The following is a 15,133-nucleotide window of genomic DNA, read 5'->3' as shown; positions in this document are numbered from 1 at the left end:
ATACAAGTGGCTTGGGAAGGCTGCCACTCCCAAGCCATGTAAGACCTATTTCCAAAGGGAGAGGGTGTTATCACCCTCTCCCAAAGGAAATCCTTTGTTCTGCCTTCCTTGGCTTGAGCTGTTCAAGCAGCAGGAAGGTAGACACTTGCCTGAGTGGTGGCAGAAGCTTGGGCTGCCAGGAAAACCCCAGAAGGATAGCAGGAGCAATGCTGGGGGTCCTCTAAGGAGCCCCCAGAGTGCATGGGATCATACTTCCAATACTGGCAACAGTATTGGGGTATGATTCTGACATGTTTAATACCAAACATGCCTAGGTTCGGAGTTACCATTATGTAGTTAGACATATCTAGTGACCTATGTCCAGTACACGCATAAAATGGCGTCCCTGCACTCAAGAAGTCCAGGAAAATGGAACTGGAGTTTGTAGGGGCACCTCTGCTGGGGTGCCCTCGCACACAGGTACTTGCATCCTATCTCCTGGACTAGGAGGACCTGCCATAAGGGCGACTTACAGTGACCCGGTGCAGTGTCCTACAGTGGAAAGGGTGCATGCACCCTTTCACGCAGGCTGCAAAGGGAGGCCTGCAGACACTTTGCATGGGCTCCTCATGGGTGGTATAATACATTCTCCAGCCCCTGGGGATCCCCTGGTACCCCAATGCCCTGGGTACCGGGATACCATATACTAGGGACTGACATGGGGGCACCAGTATGCCAAATGTGGGGTGTGTGTGATCCAAGCAACCAAATTTAAAAGGACAGAGCATAGTCACTGGGGTTCTGGTTAGCAGGATCCCAGTGAACACAGTCAAACACACTGAAAAACAGAATAAAGTATGGGTAACCATGCTAAAGAGGCTACTTTCCAACAGTTTCATTAAAGGGGGTAAAAAGAACATCAAACATTTGCAGCACTTAGAAACTACAGTATGCATGCCGAAGGGCTCTAGAAACACATGATGCCATTAAAATCATACATAAAAACAGAAGCAAACTTCCTGATTCCATGTGTGATGTACATCTTGTTATGTCTCTTCCATAAAACCAGTTTAGGAAGTATTATATATAGATGGGAGCAGGAAAGAAGATGCCTGTTTTCAAGTGAATTTACATTTACAAGATTAGGATTGTGTTAAGTGAGAGGGATAAAATGATAATTTACAGCAACATGGCTTTCAATTGGTGAGATACTCATGCAACACTAGAGCAAGAACAACAATTACATTTGAATTACCTCTCCACACAAGTGAGAGGTAGGGGTGCTTGCATCTTCAGGTCTCTGAATGTCCACCCACAGTGATACAAGAAACGTGTCAAAAAGAATGGGCCTTCCAAGGAGGTTTCATCCTTTATAATGATTATAGTTTCTGTTTTTTTTTCTTTAAGTGAACGGACAGACATGAAATGGGCACAGCAAAGCTTCAGCAAGACACCAGTACTGATGTATAGGGCAAAAATAAATAAGGCTTCTGTCTTGACATGCATGTGAAAGCGCACCCTGAATTAAAAGGTGAAAATTCTGAAGCTTGGGCTCCTCACGACCATGAACAGACCCATTTGGATCAAAACTCTGCTTTCCCGCGATGACCAATGCGAAGTTACAGTGGGACATGCTCTTTATGCCAACCGCCACCGTCCTAGACCAGCACTTCACAGCAACCATCTGCAGTGATCAACCAATGCAGAGCGCCAGTGACAGTGGGCTCCCTAAGCTACAGCAACAACCATCAATGATAATCGTCCTGCTCTTTGCGCAGAAAGCCTGCACCTTGCAGCCTCCTCCAACTCAAACAGAACTCTTTGTGCTGGACTTCAGAAGGTAACCATTCAACTGAACTAACCTGGTCCCAGTATTCAGCCAGTGCTCCATCATGTTCAGCCTCAACTTGTGACTTCCCCCTGTCCAGCACAACCAGATAATCGCGATAATTCTTTTTATTACAGTTTGCGTGCTTTGCAGTAACAAATTACAAGAAAGGTTGGATCCAAGTTAACTGGAAGATTGAAAAGCAACAATATATTTCCTCATCCTGTTCATAACAGTCTTTTACTCATTAGTGCAACAGTCCCATACTTGGTATTTGCTTTAGTCAATTAATTAACTCAATACACAGCACACATTGTGTGCTAAATAAAACATTTCTTCAGAAGAGCGACTACGAAATCGAGTTCAGAACAAAATATTTCTTGGCAACAGAAACTACAAGGTCGAGGTTTTTTTTTTACCGCAAAATGTGAAAATATGTAGCTTACCATTTGCCCAGAGATGTGATTATACTTTCTCCTGGGGGATAATCAATTCCTTGAAAGTAGCAAGGGCACTCGTTTCTGTACAGAAAAAAAAGGTTTGAAAATCTTTAACAAAGCTTCCGAAGACAAGAATATGACACCTTAAAGCACATTTAATAGAAACATTTATGTCATGGAAGAAAAACACAGCATCTCTTTACCCTTCTAACAGCTTCAGAATCTTGGAATATGCAGAAAGTGTGTGAATATTTTCTCAGCTATTCCCTGCTTTTAAGCATCAAAGCCTTCAAATAAAATGAAGCAATCACTCTTAATATTTCTGATGAATACGCCACCAATATTTCGATAAAGTTTTCTTTGGCAGTCTGGGTGCATTCTGCCACGTACCCGATCTTGCTGAACAAATGGTAACCAGCAAAACCTGCCTGTCCCTGTGCGAATTCCCCTCAATGGTTGTATTTTTTGCTGACTGGCACCAGTTCCGTCTTTCCTATATAACTGTGAAAGCTACGGAGTACCACTAATCACCTTGATATCTTACTTCCCAATCATCCCTCAAAAAGCCATTTGCTAGCTCTATTCAAATTTTCTTTCACTTTTATTTGAAACGGAGGTAAAGTGTAGCAGTGCATAACCTACTTTTAACAGCTTCTTTGCCCTTCAGGGTAATCATCATTCAATGACTACAAGCTTGACAAAACATGAAATTCGCCATTTAGGACAAGAAAGGTACATCATAACTCGTGTGTCTTTCAATGGGAACTATGGATGAACCATAACTGTGTGTGTTTTTTCATTCTTACATTATTTACAGTATAAGAGCAAAAGTAACTAGTGAAGAGAAAGCAGCTATTTCTGCGTTTTCTCTGCAGTAGAAAAATGACTACTTGAGCTGTGTTCCATTCCCATATTTTGCATTGTTTTCCTAAACCTGAGTTAGACGTGTTTAGAACTTAAGCAGTTCTCTAGATCAACTTTTTGAGGTATAAAATTGTCAAAGCATCAGCTGCTCGCTCTACTTCCACTCTGCTCCTGGCGGTGCAGGCTGACACCAGGTGGTGAGTGGAGAGCATCCATCTGAGCATCCTGAATTGGTCATGTGAACAGTCTCCCTGTCTGCTAATTGCCAATACTGACAATGTGTGACTACTCAAAGAGTGCCACCATTTCCAACTCAGGTTATTGAATGAAAGATGGAACATCACTTCGAATATACATGTATGGTACTAAGGTTTCCCAATTTAAGAATTGTGTCCTGCTGTTTTCCCAAGGCATGTATCCTCTTTACATTCTGCACCAATGAATTATTACGTTTGTTTTGTGTCCTGAACTAGTATTTACACTAAAAAAGTACTAACTTCTAATGTTTGCTGATAGCTTTGACTTAGTAAATCAATAGAGTTTAAGTCTTTGCTTCTGATGTATTTTATTCGTTCATTAATCAATTCATTACTTAACCTTCCATATAAAATGAATGGACCCCCAAAGTTTATAGGTCATGTGTAGATTATAATGCGTCAAACCTCTGTTGTGCCAGTGTCCTTCTGGGTTGCCTAGCTGCTAGTATCAATATCAATAATTTGATTTTGATTTTTAAAACTATGAAAATCAAAAAACTTGACATATTATTAAAAGTCATCGGGACCTATATAGAAGGCAAAGATAGATTTGGGAATACGCTCATATGTAACTTTGTAGATATATTCAAACATAACAGCAATGTTCTTGCCACTTCACACTTTTTGCATCAGGGCAGTTAATTCATTATATTTCAATACTTTTAATAAATGTGATGTTAATACGTCAAGGCCATTTAACTCAAAGAACCACCAGCCAGTGCCACATTCTGCTTTAAAAATGTGGTAGTGTATTTTAATTCGATTGCTTGCTTTGTAATCAAGCGTTTAAGTGATTTTCTGGCATTACATATATGCTGTCTTTTCTTCACACACACTAAAAATTTGACTGCACTATTTCAGACTTCCTGAAGTTTTCCTAGAACTGCAATAGGTGAAACGTCTGCTAAAAGTCAACTGGATTAAAGCCACTGGAGAATTGAAGGAGTAAATGGGATGCAGATTATTCAACTGAAGTGTCCTGCCCTGAGCAAAACGTGAACGATATTTAAACTGGATGTAAAAAGTGTCACCCAGCCTGCAGTCCTTCGGCCAGGCTAGTAATGAGGACTCAGGCAGATTCACCCTAACCAGACCACGGATTCTCCGTTAAAAAGACCCACCCAACTGTGATAGAGCCATCATTGGGCAGCAGTCCAACACTGTACACCTTCTTGGAAGCAAATGCACTGTCATTGAAAATCCACGGCACATCATGGCCTTGTATCAGCTGGGCTAACGAGACCACTGAGACACTAAAAATAAAATGAGTCAAAAGGGAACGGGACAAACAATTTACTACCTCATAGCCTAGTTCAAAACCTTAAAATCTATTTGAGAATAGGTACAGCTTGGCTTTGAGTGATGTTGCCTTTAGAAAGAGTGCAGCAGGTGAGAGTATTTCACATCAGAAGATTCTGATTTGTAGTCATGTTAGAAAATGCAGTAAAACGAGAACAATTGCTCCTGAGGGTTAATTTATGGACCACAGTAACATCTATGATGTTGTCATAAAAAACAACAGAACCATATGGGTGTGAAATAAAGGTAAATACATGTCATTGGTATTTTGATAAAACAGTGAATATATAAGTTAAACAGCAGTTCATACCCCAAAAGAGGCCGAATACTGACAACCATGTACCCTCCTAGATTTGCATTTTGTTCTGGGAACAGATTAAAGGTCAGCGGAGTGCAGAGACCGGAGTGGATCTGGATTTTTTGGATGCATTTTAAAGCTTGCTAAAATAATGCAAACTTCTGCGTTCTGTAATCACTGCAGTTATGCAAGTTAGTAACACATAAACCCTCAATACAGGGCTTCTCACAAAATACAGGCGGAAATTTATTTGGGCTCCTACCTCAAATATAAGTGGTTCCACAAGAAGATAACATAGGACCTTATGACGTTAGTAGGGCTGTTCCAGCATTCCTTCATCAACTTGGCAGTTTATGGAGACAAGCTCATTCATGAGCCACAGATGAATCCTAAATTCTTTACTGGTTTGCAAAATTCAGAACAGCAGCAAGAAAGATTAATTTGATTTCCAATAACGATTCTTTAGTTTTATATGCACCTAGTTTTATGTCACCAACATTCAGCCATTTTATAAAGATTAACATTCGTAGTTTTGAAATCATCTGACATCCCAGCAACAGGTAGGCTAATTTGGGTGTTTTCAGCATTATGAGTGAAATGTATAGATGTGCCGCATGAATTATAAGAAACAGGTATTTTGAGGTAAACATTAAACAATAAAGGACAGAAGGTTGAGCCTTGACACACATCACAGTTAATAAGAGAGAACAAGGAAACCTAGGATCCCAAGCATCAAACATTGGTACCTGTCCTATAAAAAGAAAGTAAACCAGTGAAATGTCAAGACAGAATATTTCAATTACCCACGTAGTAATAAGTAATCACTGGTTTTGAAAGCCACTGAGAGTTCCAGCATTATTTGAAACAAGACGACCCTCAGACGAGATGGCAAGCAGGACATCCCAACAAAAGCTCTCGCTACATCATGTCCCATTCCAAAGTTGTCCAGAATGTTGTGTTCTTCCTGATAAGTTTGTAGTTTAGTGCAGATCAATTTCTCCCAATTTTTTGATAACCAGGGTAATCCAACAACTGAGTGATAATTACTCATTGTCTCCAGGTATAAATGTGGCTACTTTAAAAGAGATTTTATAGCCTCTCTCTGAAGTATGCCCGATACAGTCTCGATGTTAATTAAATATCCCTGCATAATCAATATAAAAATCAAATATCCCTGCATGGGTAATGATCACTAAGGCAAGGGAGTCTTCAAGCTTATTGGTGGGTTTGGGCACCTAAATAGGTCCTTTTCTCTTCACCTATAATAAGTCTTGAAAACTCAATAGTTCAAAATGTCTCATGCTTGCCTGATATACATTAGCTATGGATGAGGATGAGGAAAGCTAAGATAATATACTCAATGTCAGTCATTTTCATGGCAGAAATTGTGGAAGGAAATATTGAGTACATTTTATCATCATCTAGTCGAGTGCCATGGAATATTCCCAGTCTAGCAACTAAAATAAATTTGCATAGCTCCAAATCTACTTCAGTAGTTGGAAAATTGACCTTAATGTGCTCATTACTCTCAGAAATGGCTTGTGTAGAGGAAGTATTCAGGGTAGGAAATGACTGTGTCCAGGATGCTCGTTTAATTTCAGGTTCTCTCCTGATACCGTCCAGCATAGCATGTAAGTTGCTTTTACTCTTATCAAAGATCTTGGACAGACATTGTGGGAATGTCTGTATCGAGATTAAGGATATTGATAAATACTGGTTCAGCCATCTCCAAGAGAATATTTCACAGTCACATCCAAGAGAATACTTCACAGTCATATATTTTTCGATACAATGTGAGTTTGAATCATTACACAGGGTGACACTGGCTGCACAAAGGGAACTGAGGGGCATTCAAGGATTAGAGGTTTAATATGGAATGACTAGTGATCAAGAGGAAATACGTCAAAGTTGAGCTTTATGTCTTATTCTCAGGTCACAAGACACATTTGGGCACAAGAAACTCAGAACTCAGGGGAGATGGTGTACAGGACAATGGAGAATGCTCACTTGTATTTGAAAAAGTACATTTCCCATACTCACATGCACAGCCTCAGCCACTAGAGGACCAGCATTATTGGGCACACTTTCGTGTCAATGGTGGAAAACCAAGTATTTTAACACTACCTGTACAAAAGTCCTTCATCTTGCAGGACTGGCTGTTATAACTCTTGCCAATTTTTACTATAGTTCACAGTTGGATTTTTTTAACGCTTCATATTTTTTTTTGGTCTTTCTTGTTTGGTTCTTCTCAATCATCTGGTTCCATTTCCTTTTGTTGGAGAATCCTGCTTTATTATCACTTTTTCAGTTTGTTTCTGTATCTAGGCCTCCTGGCTCCTAATGTACATAGGTTTCTACCTTTGGCTCTTGTATGGAATTTGCAGTGCACGGAGGGCTAGTTACAATGTCTCCTCAGATTGTACTGGGTAAATCCTGCACCTTCTTAGTCTTTTGTCACATTTATCCGTATTTTTGTGTCCCATTAGTAATTGTGCTTCTCACTCTTAGGTGGAGATCTTGATATCCTTAATCTTGGCCCTGAGATGGTGTGCTTTCGAAATCCATTCCTAGTTTTCCTGAGTCTTCTTTAATAACCTTGATTCTGTCATAGAGGTTACGTCAACCTATAGAGGGAGGCGGAGGTCCCAAATCAACATTATCAGAACACTGTGTTGATTGCACTTACTTCGGATCGACCCTAGGATTCAACATTTGCAGCTCATTTGAAATTCAAGACAACCAGCTGGATGAGGGGATTACAGATTAGCAACATTGACATTTTCCCTTGATCCTTTGTCTTTGGACTACTGTAGGGGCTGGCTGTATTAGCTAATGGGAGTAGAGACTATAAGGCACTCTTCCCTCTTTTACACAGGGAGTATTCTGGTTGTTTGTGCTGTCCTAGATCTTCTCTCTGATTAGATTGAGACACAGAGCCTTGCCTGTTTATATGTTTGAGGTGGAGTTGGAATTCTGACTTGCACTCAGGGCACTAGGCACCTTTTTGAGTGTGTGGAAAAAACTATCAGCATGGAGCATTGAGTATGCTTTAAAAAAGAGTTAATTGGCGCAAGTATTGCACCAGTGGCACTAGCTGGGAAAGAAACATGCTTTGTGGGTGTACACATCAATTAAAAAGTGAGGAAGGCTCAGAGAACCTCTGCCTATTGGCTGTGCAATGTGAAGTCCTAAATACCAAAAATGCATTTGAAACCCTTTAAAGCTAACAAAGAAAAGTAAAAGTACAATGTGCTATTAAACCAACCAAATTTTAGAAGGATGGCACTATTGGTGATAATCTGCTCTCACCTGCACAGGAAGTGACATCACTTCTTCCCCATCCCAGGACCTAGTTAATGGTGACTGCAGCATGGCCGTCCACAGTGGGTGTGCCAAAAAGGCAAGCCCATCTGCACCTGGATCACCGCCACCACCAGTAACGCAGGTGGTCCTCCCACTCCTGTCCTCTGTATCCCTCTGTGCCCTCAACCCTGGCTGTTGCACCACATGCTGCTGCCTCACTGCACTACACAACACTGAGGGAGCATTCACATGTGCTTCCTGCAACTTTTCATGCATTTACCCCCCCCCCACTAAATACAGTAATGCAACCAGACCTCAGGAAATTTGGTACATGGAGGAACGTGGACTGATGAAACACCACTGCAAACAATTGGAGACCAAATGGAGAATGAGCCATGTCAATGCAGTCAGGAATCATTAGCCCTGAGACACTATACAGAATAGTCTGGACCACCAAATGCACCATTCAGGCAGATCACATTGAGGCTACTACCAACTGAAGCAAAGAAATCTTCACTATTGTGAAGGATTTCACTTCGCCAGCAGCCGCCTCCAACTTGATCATCCCCTCACAGGACCTCTGTGCAATCACTCTCAATTCTTAAGGAACAAAATCACCACCATTTTCAGCAACATCAATCTGTACAGACCCGACTGACCTCATCATATGTCACACAATCTTATAAAAAAAATTGTTAACTACACGGCCCAGTATCACCTCAGAAGAAACCACTCACATCTGCTAAGGAGCTCCATGGGGCTCCTCCCCCACTATGATTACTCTAGAGGACTGCTACCCATCAGCGCCAATCTCACAACCAATTCTGAATGCCTCTTTCACAACCTTCCCAGATGCTTGGAAACATACAACTATCCTTCCATTGCTGAAGAAATCCTCTGTGGACCCTTCAACACTAGCCAACTACAGACTGATCTCCCTCCTACCATTCCCAGCCAAGGTCCTAAAGAAAATTAGCAACAGAAGCCTCACAAAATACCTCAGTGACCACCAACTCCTTAACACCATTCAGTCTGGTTTCAGACCCAAACACAACAAGCAAACTACCCTGGATGCCACCACAGATGCTTGCCTCTGGATAGAGGAGACAATGCTGATGTCATTTTCCTGGACCTCTTTGCAGCGTTTGACACAGCCTCCGACCCCCATGCCCATTCAACACCTACACAGCAATCAAAATCCAAGGACATGCACTCTGATGGATCTGCTCCTTTCTGTCTGTCTGCCTGGCACCGTATACCTCATGAACAAGACACCCTGTACCCTGATCAAAATCTATGCATACATGGCTGAAACTGCCTACTGAATAAAGACCAACTGTCTGAAGCTGAACAGAGACAAGACAGAAATAATGATCTTCGGGAAGAGCACTTCACCATGGGGCTCAACTGATGGCCCACAGTGCTAGGACTGACACCCACCCTAAACCACAAACCTTGGTATCGTTATCGACAGAAAACTTGACATGATCACCCAAGTCAACACCACCATTGATTCATTTTCCATACCCTGAAGATGCTGATAAAGTTTTTCAAATGGCTCCCAATCAGCACCCAGAAAACTATCATGCACAATCTTGTCACAAATAAGCTAGAATATAGGGACAACCTTTATGCTGGGATCAACAAAAAACTATTTGGAAGACTTAAGGCCATTTAGTCCTCACTGGCCAGTATCACTCTGATCCTCCCATGCGACACTCACCTGTAGGAGATCTACTGACTCCCTATACACAAAAGAGCACAATTCACACTGATCAATCACACTTTCAAGGCACTACATAACGCTGGCCAAGCTTACCTCAACGATTGAAGCTGCTTTCGCAAACCTTACAGACACTGCTCATCTCGAATCTGACATGCACACATTCCATGCATATGGAAAAACAGATCCGGCACTCAAGCCTTCTCCTACATCACTTTTAAAGTGTGGAACGATTGGCTCCTTCACACTTCTTGAATTTGACAAGAAGCAGAAGACCTGGCTTTTCAAGTTTCCCACTAGACCCAAGGTTTATTTAGACACACACCTGCTCGGCACCAGAATACCAGAATACCTTGCCCAGTGATAGTGCACTCTACAAGTCTGCATAACATAACCGGCTCTTACAGCACCTCGTTTCAATATTTACCTTTTTAAACTATGAAGAATGTGGGGGATGCAAGACCAACATATGCGCCAAACCTGTCTATCTGTGCCTCGGTGCTTTATGCGCATTCTTGCAGATGGGCACCATGAAGCCACCTAAAGAGTCACAGTTTCATTTGGGTTACAAACCAGTCGCACCCTGCCTGCTCTTGTGAGAACAAGGCCATACAAGTGGCCTCTCTTTTGGGCATGTCTTGCTCCAAATGTATGGTTATCACTAAATACCTGAAATTCACAACTTATGATTTTTATGGTGTGATTTTCTGTTTAGAACAATAATGAAACTAGTTCCACATGTGGAAAAACAATTGTTTTCATTTCTGAATTTCCAAGGCATTGAAGAATTAAATAATACACATATTTAATGAAAATATAATAATATTATCCATATTTAATATGTTTCATACTGCAAAGTGATTTGTCATTTTAAACTTCAAAAGTAGCCTTTAATATTATCCCACTCAATGTTATCGGTTTATCAGCCTCAGAGGTGTATACATTTAGGGTATATAAATGTGTATACAATCTACATAGGGTGGACAAGACATCTGGCATTTTTAGTGTATTTTCCACATTCGCCAAATTATAAAAACCAACCTGAGAATTCGACAGATACTGAAAAACAGTTATTTTTTTAAAAATCCAACCTACCTTTCCACACACTGGTCAGATTTGCTGTTCAAGTACATCCCAGGACGACAAGCACAGCCCTCAACACAATCACCATTGCACGTCTCGGACACAGAGAGAGTCTGGCAAGTTTGAGCACAGGTATCAACACAGGTGGAGTACTCTTTTGAATTTTCACAAGAAAGAGCTAGGAAGATAAAACACACTTCATGTTATTATGCAGGTTGGCTCAAGATATTCTAGTTCCGTACGAATCAGATGGATTTTCGTGAATGTGAATGATTTCAGTAAAATATTAGAACAATCTTTAGTAAGATTATCAATAAAAGGTTGGAAAAGCTTGAAGATATTTTGAAAATTTGAAAGCAACATTCAGGCCAAGTTAATTAGTAGTTTCGCCAAGGTTGCACACTAGTAACAATGTAAAGAAGCCTAGAGAAATTCAACCCAGTCTCTGGACTCTACACCACCAACCATTTGAAAGCTACCATGAACTAAATTATTGATCAAAACAAGGTACATTTCAAAATTTGCTATTTGTGGGCCACACACAAATTGGTTGTTAAAATACATTAGTGTGACTTTTATTCATGCAACTCATTTTCTTGTTTAATAAATAGAATTTTATCAGCTAGGATAAGAGAGAGGGCGCACTCTATATTACACTGCAAAAAAGGAAATGTGTGGCGCTTCTATTGCATTTATTGGTATTTCCATTCTGACATTAAGATCAACTTTATAAGGTATGCAATGTCTATTTTCTATAGAAATACACATAAGCACTTGCATTAATTATTTAAAAAAGGAAAAGTAAGGTGATAGTCACCAGTTACACTTTGCTTGTATTTGTGCATTTTTTACTTTCTATAGCAAGTCAGAATAAAAAGCGGTGGATCTGGTTGATGTTTGACTAAAGCAATGGATTTACACGTCTGGAGTGAGGTAGATGTGAATGGTTTCTAGTGTTATTGGTATGCTAAAAATGGCCTGCGTTCCACAGATGTATGCACATGCAGCTATTTTAGGGGCGAAAGGGTGACGTTAAGGAGTAGCTTGTTCAGAGTGTATGCAAGTGAACCTAATGTTATGCATATAAGATAAAGCTACTTGAGTAGACTAGAGCACACAAACAATATTCTAAAATGAAATTTCATATTTTTCTTATTCAAATCAGTTTGACCTTGCTTTACTATCAGTCTAGGCTCAATGGGGGGGGACTCTAAGTTTATTGGTGATGATAATTCTGATAGACTACTTGATGTCCCTAAGGTATCTCTATTTGTCCAGTGTGTGTTAACTACATGAAATTTTGTTGTTTGCAAGTTATTGTGCATCAGGAACTGTTTAATATTAATCAAGAAGGGGGAAACGTTATCATGGGTAGCATAGGTAACAGTTGAAGACCCTTCTGTTGGGCTGGTTATCATGCCATGTTTAAAATCACTAGTTAACACAAGCAGACCCTGTGTGGTTGTATCTGTGCAACATCAAACAAACTCTGTTGTTTACATTCTTGGACGGCAACCACAATGTCACTGGTCCACCAGATAGCACAACATTTTTTATTCTGTTAAGAATGCTGCTAGAATATTCTTTGCTCTGATAAATGTTTAGTAAGCAACAGTAACTTACAATGGGCTCCTGGGTGTGCACTTGGCTAGATAAGAAAGCAGGTAAGGCAGCTGACACCATAAGCTTTTTAGAGCCCCCTGGTAACCTCAACAGATCCTGCTTGGAGATGCCTGGGCAACATCAACTATGACCGGGAGTTTGGCATTAGAGTAGCTTACACTTATGTTCTGCCTTGGAAGTGAAGGTAAAGTCATAGTGTTAGCCACTGATGTACTCTAACCTTTATTAGAACATTGGAATGTTTGGATCTCCATTGCAGACAATGGAGTGCTCTGGGCTTTTACTCGCTGGTGTTGGAGTGTGTCTTTTAAAATCAATATTAATATGAAAAATGTGCAATATATTGTGTGATGAAGCTGCATAGAAAATGTGTTAACATAGAAAATAATGCACACGTTGAAATGTGCCCACGGGGAGTGGCTACCAATGTATACGAAGACTAATGAAAAGGCTTATCAATTCTGAATAATTATGCAATTTTGTTTGAATTTATATTAGTATATCATAATCACAGTTATGTGTTAAGAGTTTTGCTTTATTAAACCAGAGGGCCTTAGCTTAGCGAGGGTTTGGGCCTAGCTGCTTGGCCTCATATTGAATTGTATTATCTAACGTGTAGTGTGCTGTTTTCCTGAAGGACACAAAGCTGTATTTTAACAGGACTTATGTGTGTGTAGCCGTAGTAAATTCTTTCTCATGAGAACCGGCTTGCTCATGGTAATTTGTAACAGGTGCAAGGTTAACCGTACTAGGAGAAGACAATGAAGACACTGACTGGAGCGCAAAGTGTAACATTCTCTACCTGACATTCCAACTGTTGAAGACGTCAATAACATGGACCAATCCGCGTCATGAGAACTGCAAATTGTGGAAAATTCTAGTAGGGTGCTTACCGAATTATTGGATAGAGATAATAATGCACCAAACTTCATCCAGTGAGGAATTAGGGAATAGTTAGACAGTTTTGATTTAAGGGCATGACCCAAGATGAAACAAGCTCACTTCACTTCACTCCAATTCACTCTATTGCGCCATCTCCATGTGTCATTCCTATTGCTCTAGCATTTTCCTGAGTTTATTCTGAGTACTTTGAAACCATCCCATACCCCATTCTTGCCTGATGCTAACTTCTCCTCTATCTGTGGGAAGTAATCCGTTCTGTAGCTACGTTATTTTTAGACTTTGCCTCGTCCTATCTCTGTTGAAGGTGAATCGACTGGTGTCCTGAGGACGAAGACTGACGCTGTTTGCTGATCTGTTGGATTGGTAACTATCCGATGCAAATTGTAATTGTCTGATTGCCTTTCCTTTCTAGGTACCAACTGCTATTTTGATAGAGGCCTTAGTTTAGATGTTTTCTAAATTCGTGTTCACTAAAATGTTTTGCATGAAGCCCAACATGCTAATGCTAATTTGAGGTTAGTTAAGGCATTCACTAATATCTTGTGCAAATAGACAAATCACTGAGTTCTTGCTTTGTTGATTCATGCACTAATGAGACTCTTCTAAGTTGATTCATATAAATGATGTGCCTAAATGCTGAATGAATACAGCTAATGCATTGATTAAGTCGCGCTTTGATTACTGATTGGATTGTTTTGCCATGGTTTATTGCCAATGAGATTAACAGACATGATGTTAGATTGTAACCAGTAGGGAAATAAATATCTTAACTTTTGACTAAACTGGTGTGGTTATTTGTGACTGAGAAGTCAATGGTGTGTTCGATAATTTATTCTTATTAACTGTTTATCGACTAGTAATTATTATTAATGATTATTTATTGATCTATTTATTGGTGATGCCAAGAAAATATTTCGTACTAGGCAGTTCCCAAACGTGGTCCAAAGGTTTTTTTACCTAAACGCGTCTCCTGGTAAGTTTACTTATCGAGGCTATGATGCGCTAACACTGGTAAAAGCTCGGAGCCAACATTCCAATGTTCTCTTTGTTCACAGCAACAGCTGTGAACAAAGCCTCATGGAGCCCGAGGAGATTTTAATCCTCTCGGGTTTCGTGAGGAATTTGTTTTATTTTATAGAACATTCTGCCCCAAGTGGCAGAATGTTCTAATAGCCTTAGAACCTGCCGAAGCGGGCTCTACCGGCCATTAAAGGCCCTCTCCCTTGTTATATTTTGGCTCGGGCCTTTAACGCAGGAACGGGCCTTTAATGGCTGGTAGAGCCCGCTACAGCAGGTTCTCAGGCTATATTACAACATTGGAATGTTGGGATCTCCATTGCAGACAATAGAGTGCTCCAGGCTTTTACTGGCTGGTAAAAGCCCGGAGTGTCAACATTCCAATGTTCTCTTTGTTCACAGCAACAGCTGTGAACAAAGGTCTTCACGGAGTCCGAGGGGAGTTAGGGCTTTATTTTATTTATTAGAACATTCTGCCCTCTAGTGGCCATTAAAAGCGTGCTCCCTTGTTAAAGG

At 40.5% G+C, this 15,133-nt stretch overlaps 1 protein-coding gene across 1 annotated transcript in view; it reads right to left on the bottom strand.

The window, feature by feature from the left end:
• Nucleotides 1–15,133, bottom strand: part of OTOG (otogelin) — a 956,473-nt gene that overhangs the window by 661,782 nt on the left and 279,558 nt on the right. The window contains exons 18-19 of the mRNA XM_069221482.1: nucleotides 11,087–11,252; nucleotides 2,254–2,328 (exon numbers count right to left, since the gene is read on the bottom strand). Coding sequence (XP_069077583.1) covers nucleotides 2,254–2,328; nucleotides 11,087–11,252 — 241 coding nt within the window. The remainder of the gene's footprint in view (nucleotides 1–2,253; nucleotides 2,329–11,086; nucleotides 11,253–15,133) is intronic.

This window comes from Pleurodeles waltl, chromosome 3_1 (genome assembly GCF_031143425.1).
Source record: "Pleurodeles waltl isolate 20211129_DDA chromosome 3_1, aPleWal1.hap1.20221129, whole genome shotgun sequence".
NCBI classification, from domain to species: Eukaryota; Metazoa; Chordata; class Amphibia; order Caudata; family Salamandridae; genus Pleurodeles; species Pleurodeles waltl.
This window is presented reverse-complemented; position numbering and strand designations above follow the sequence as displayed.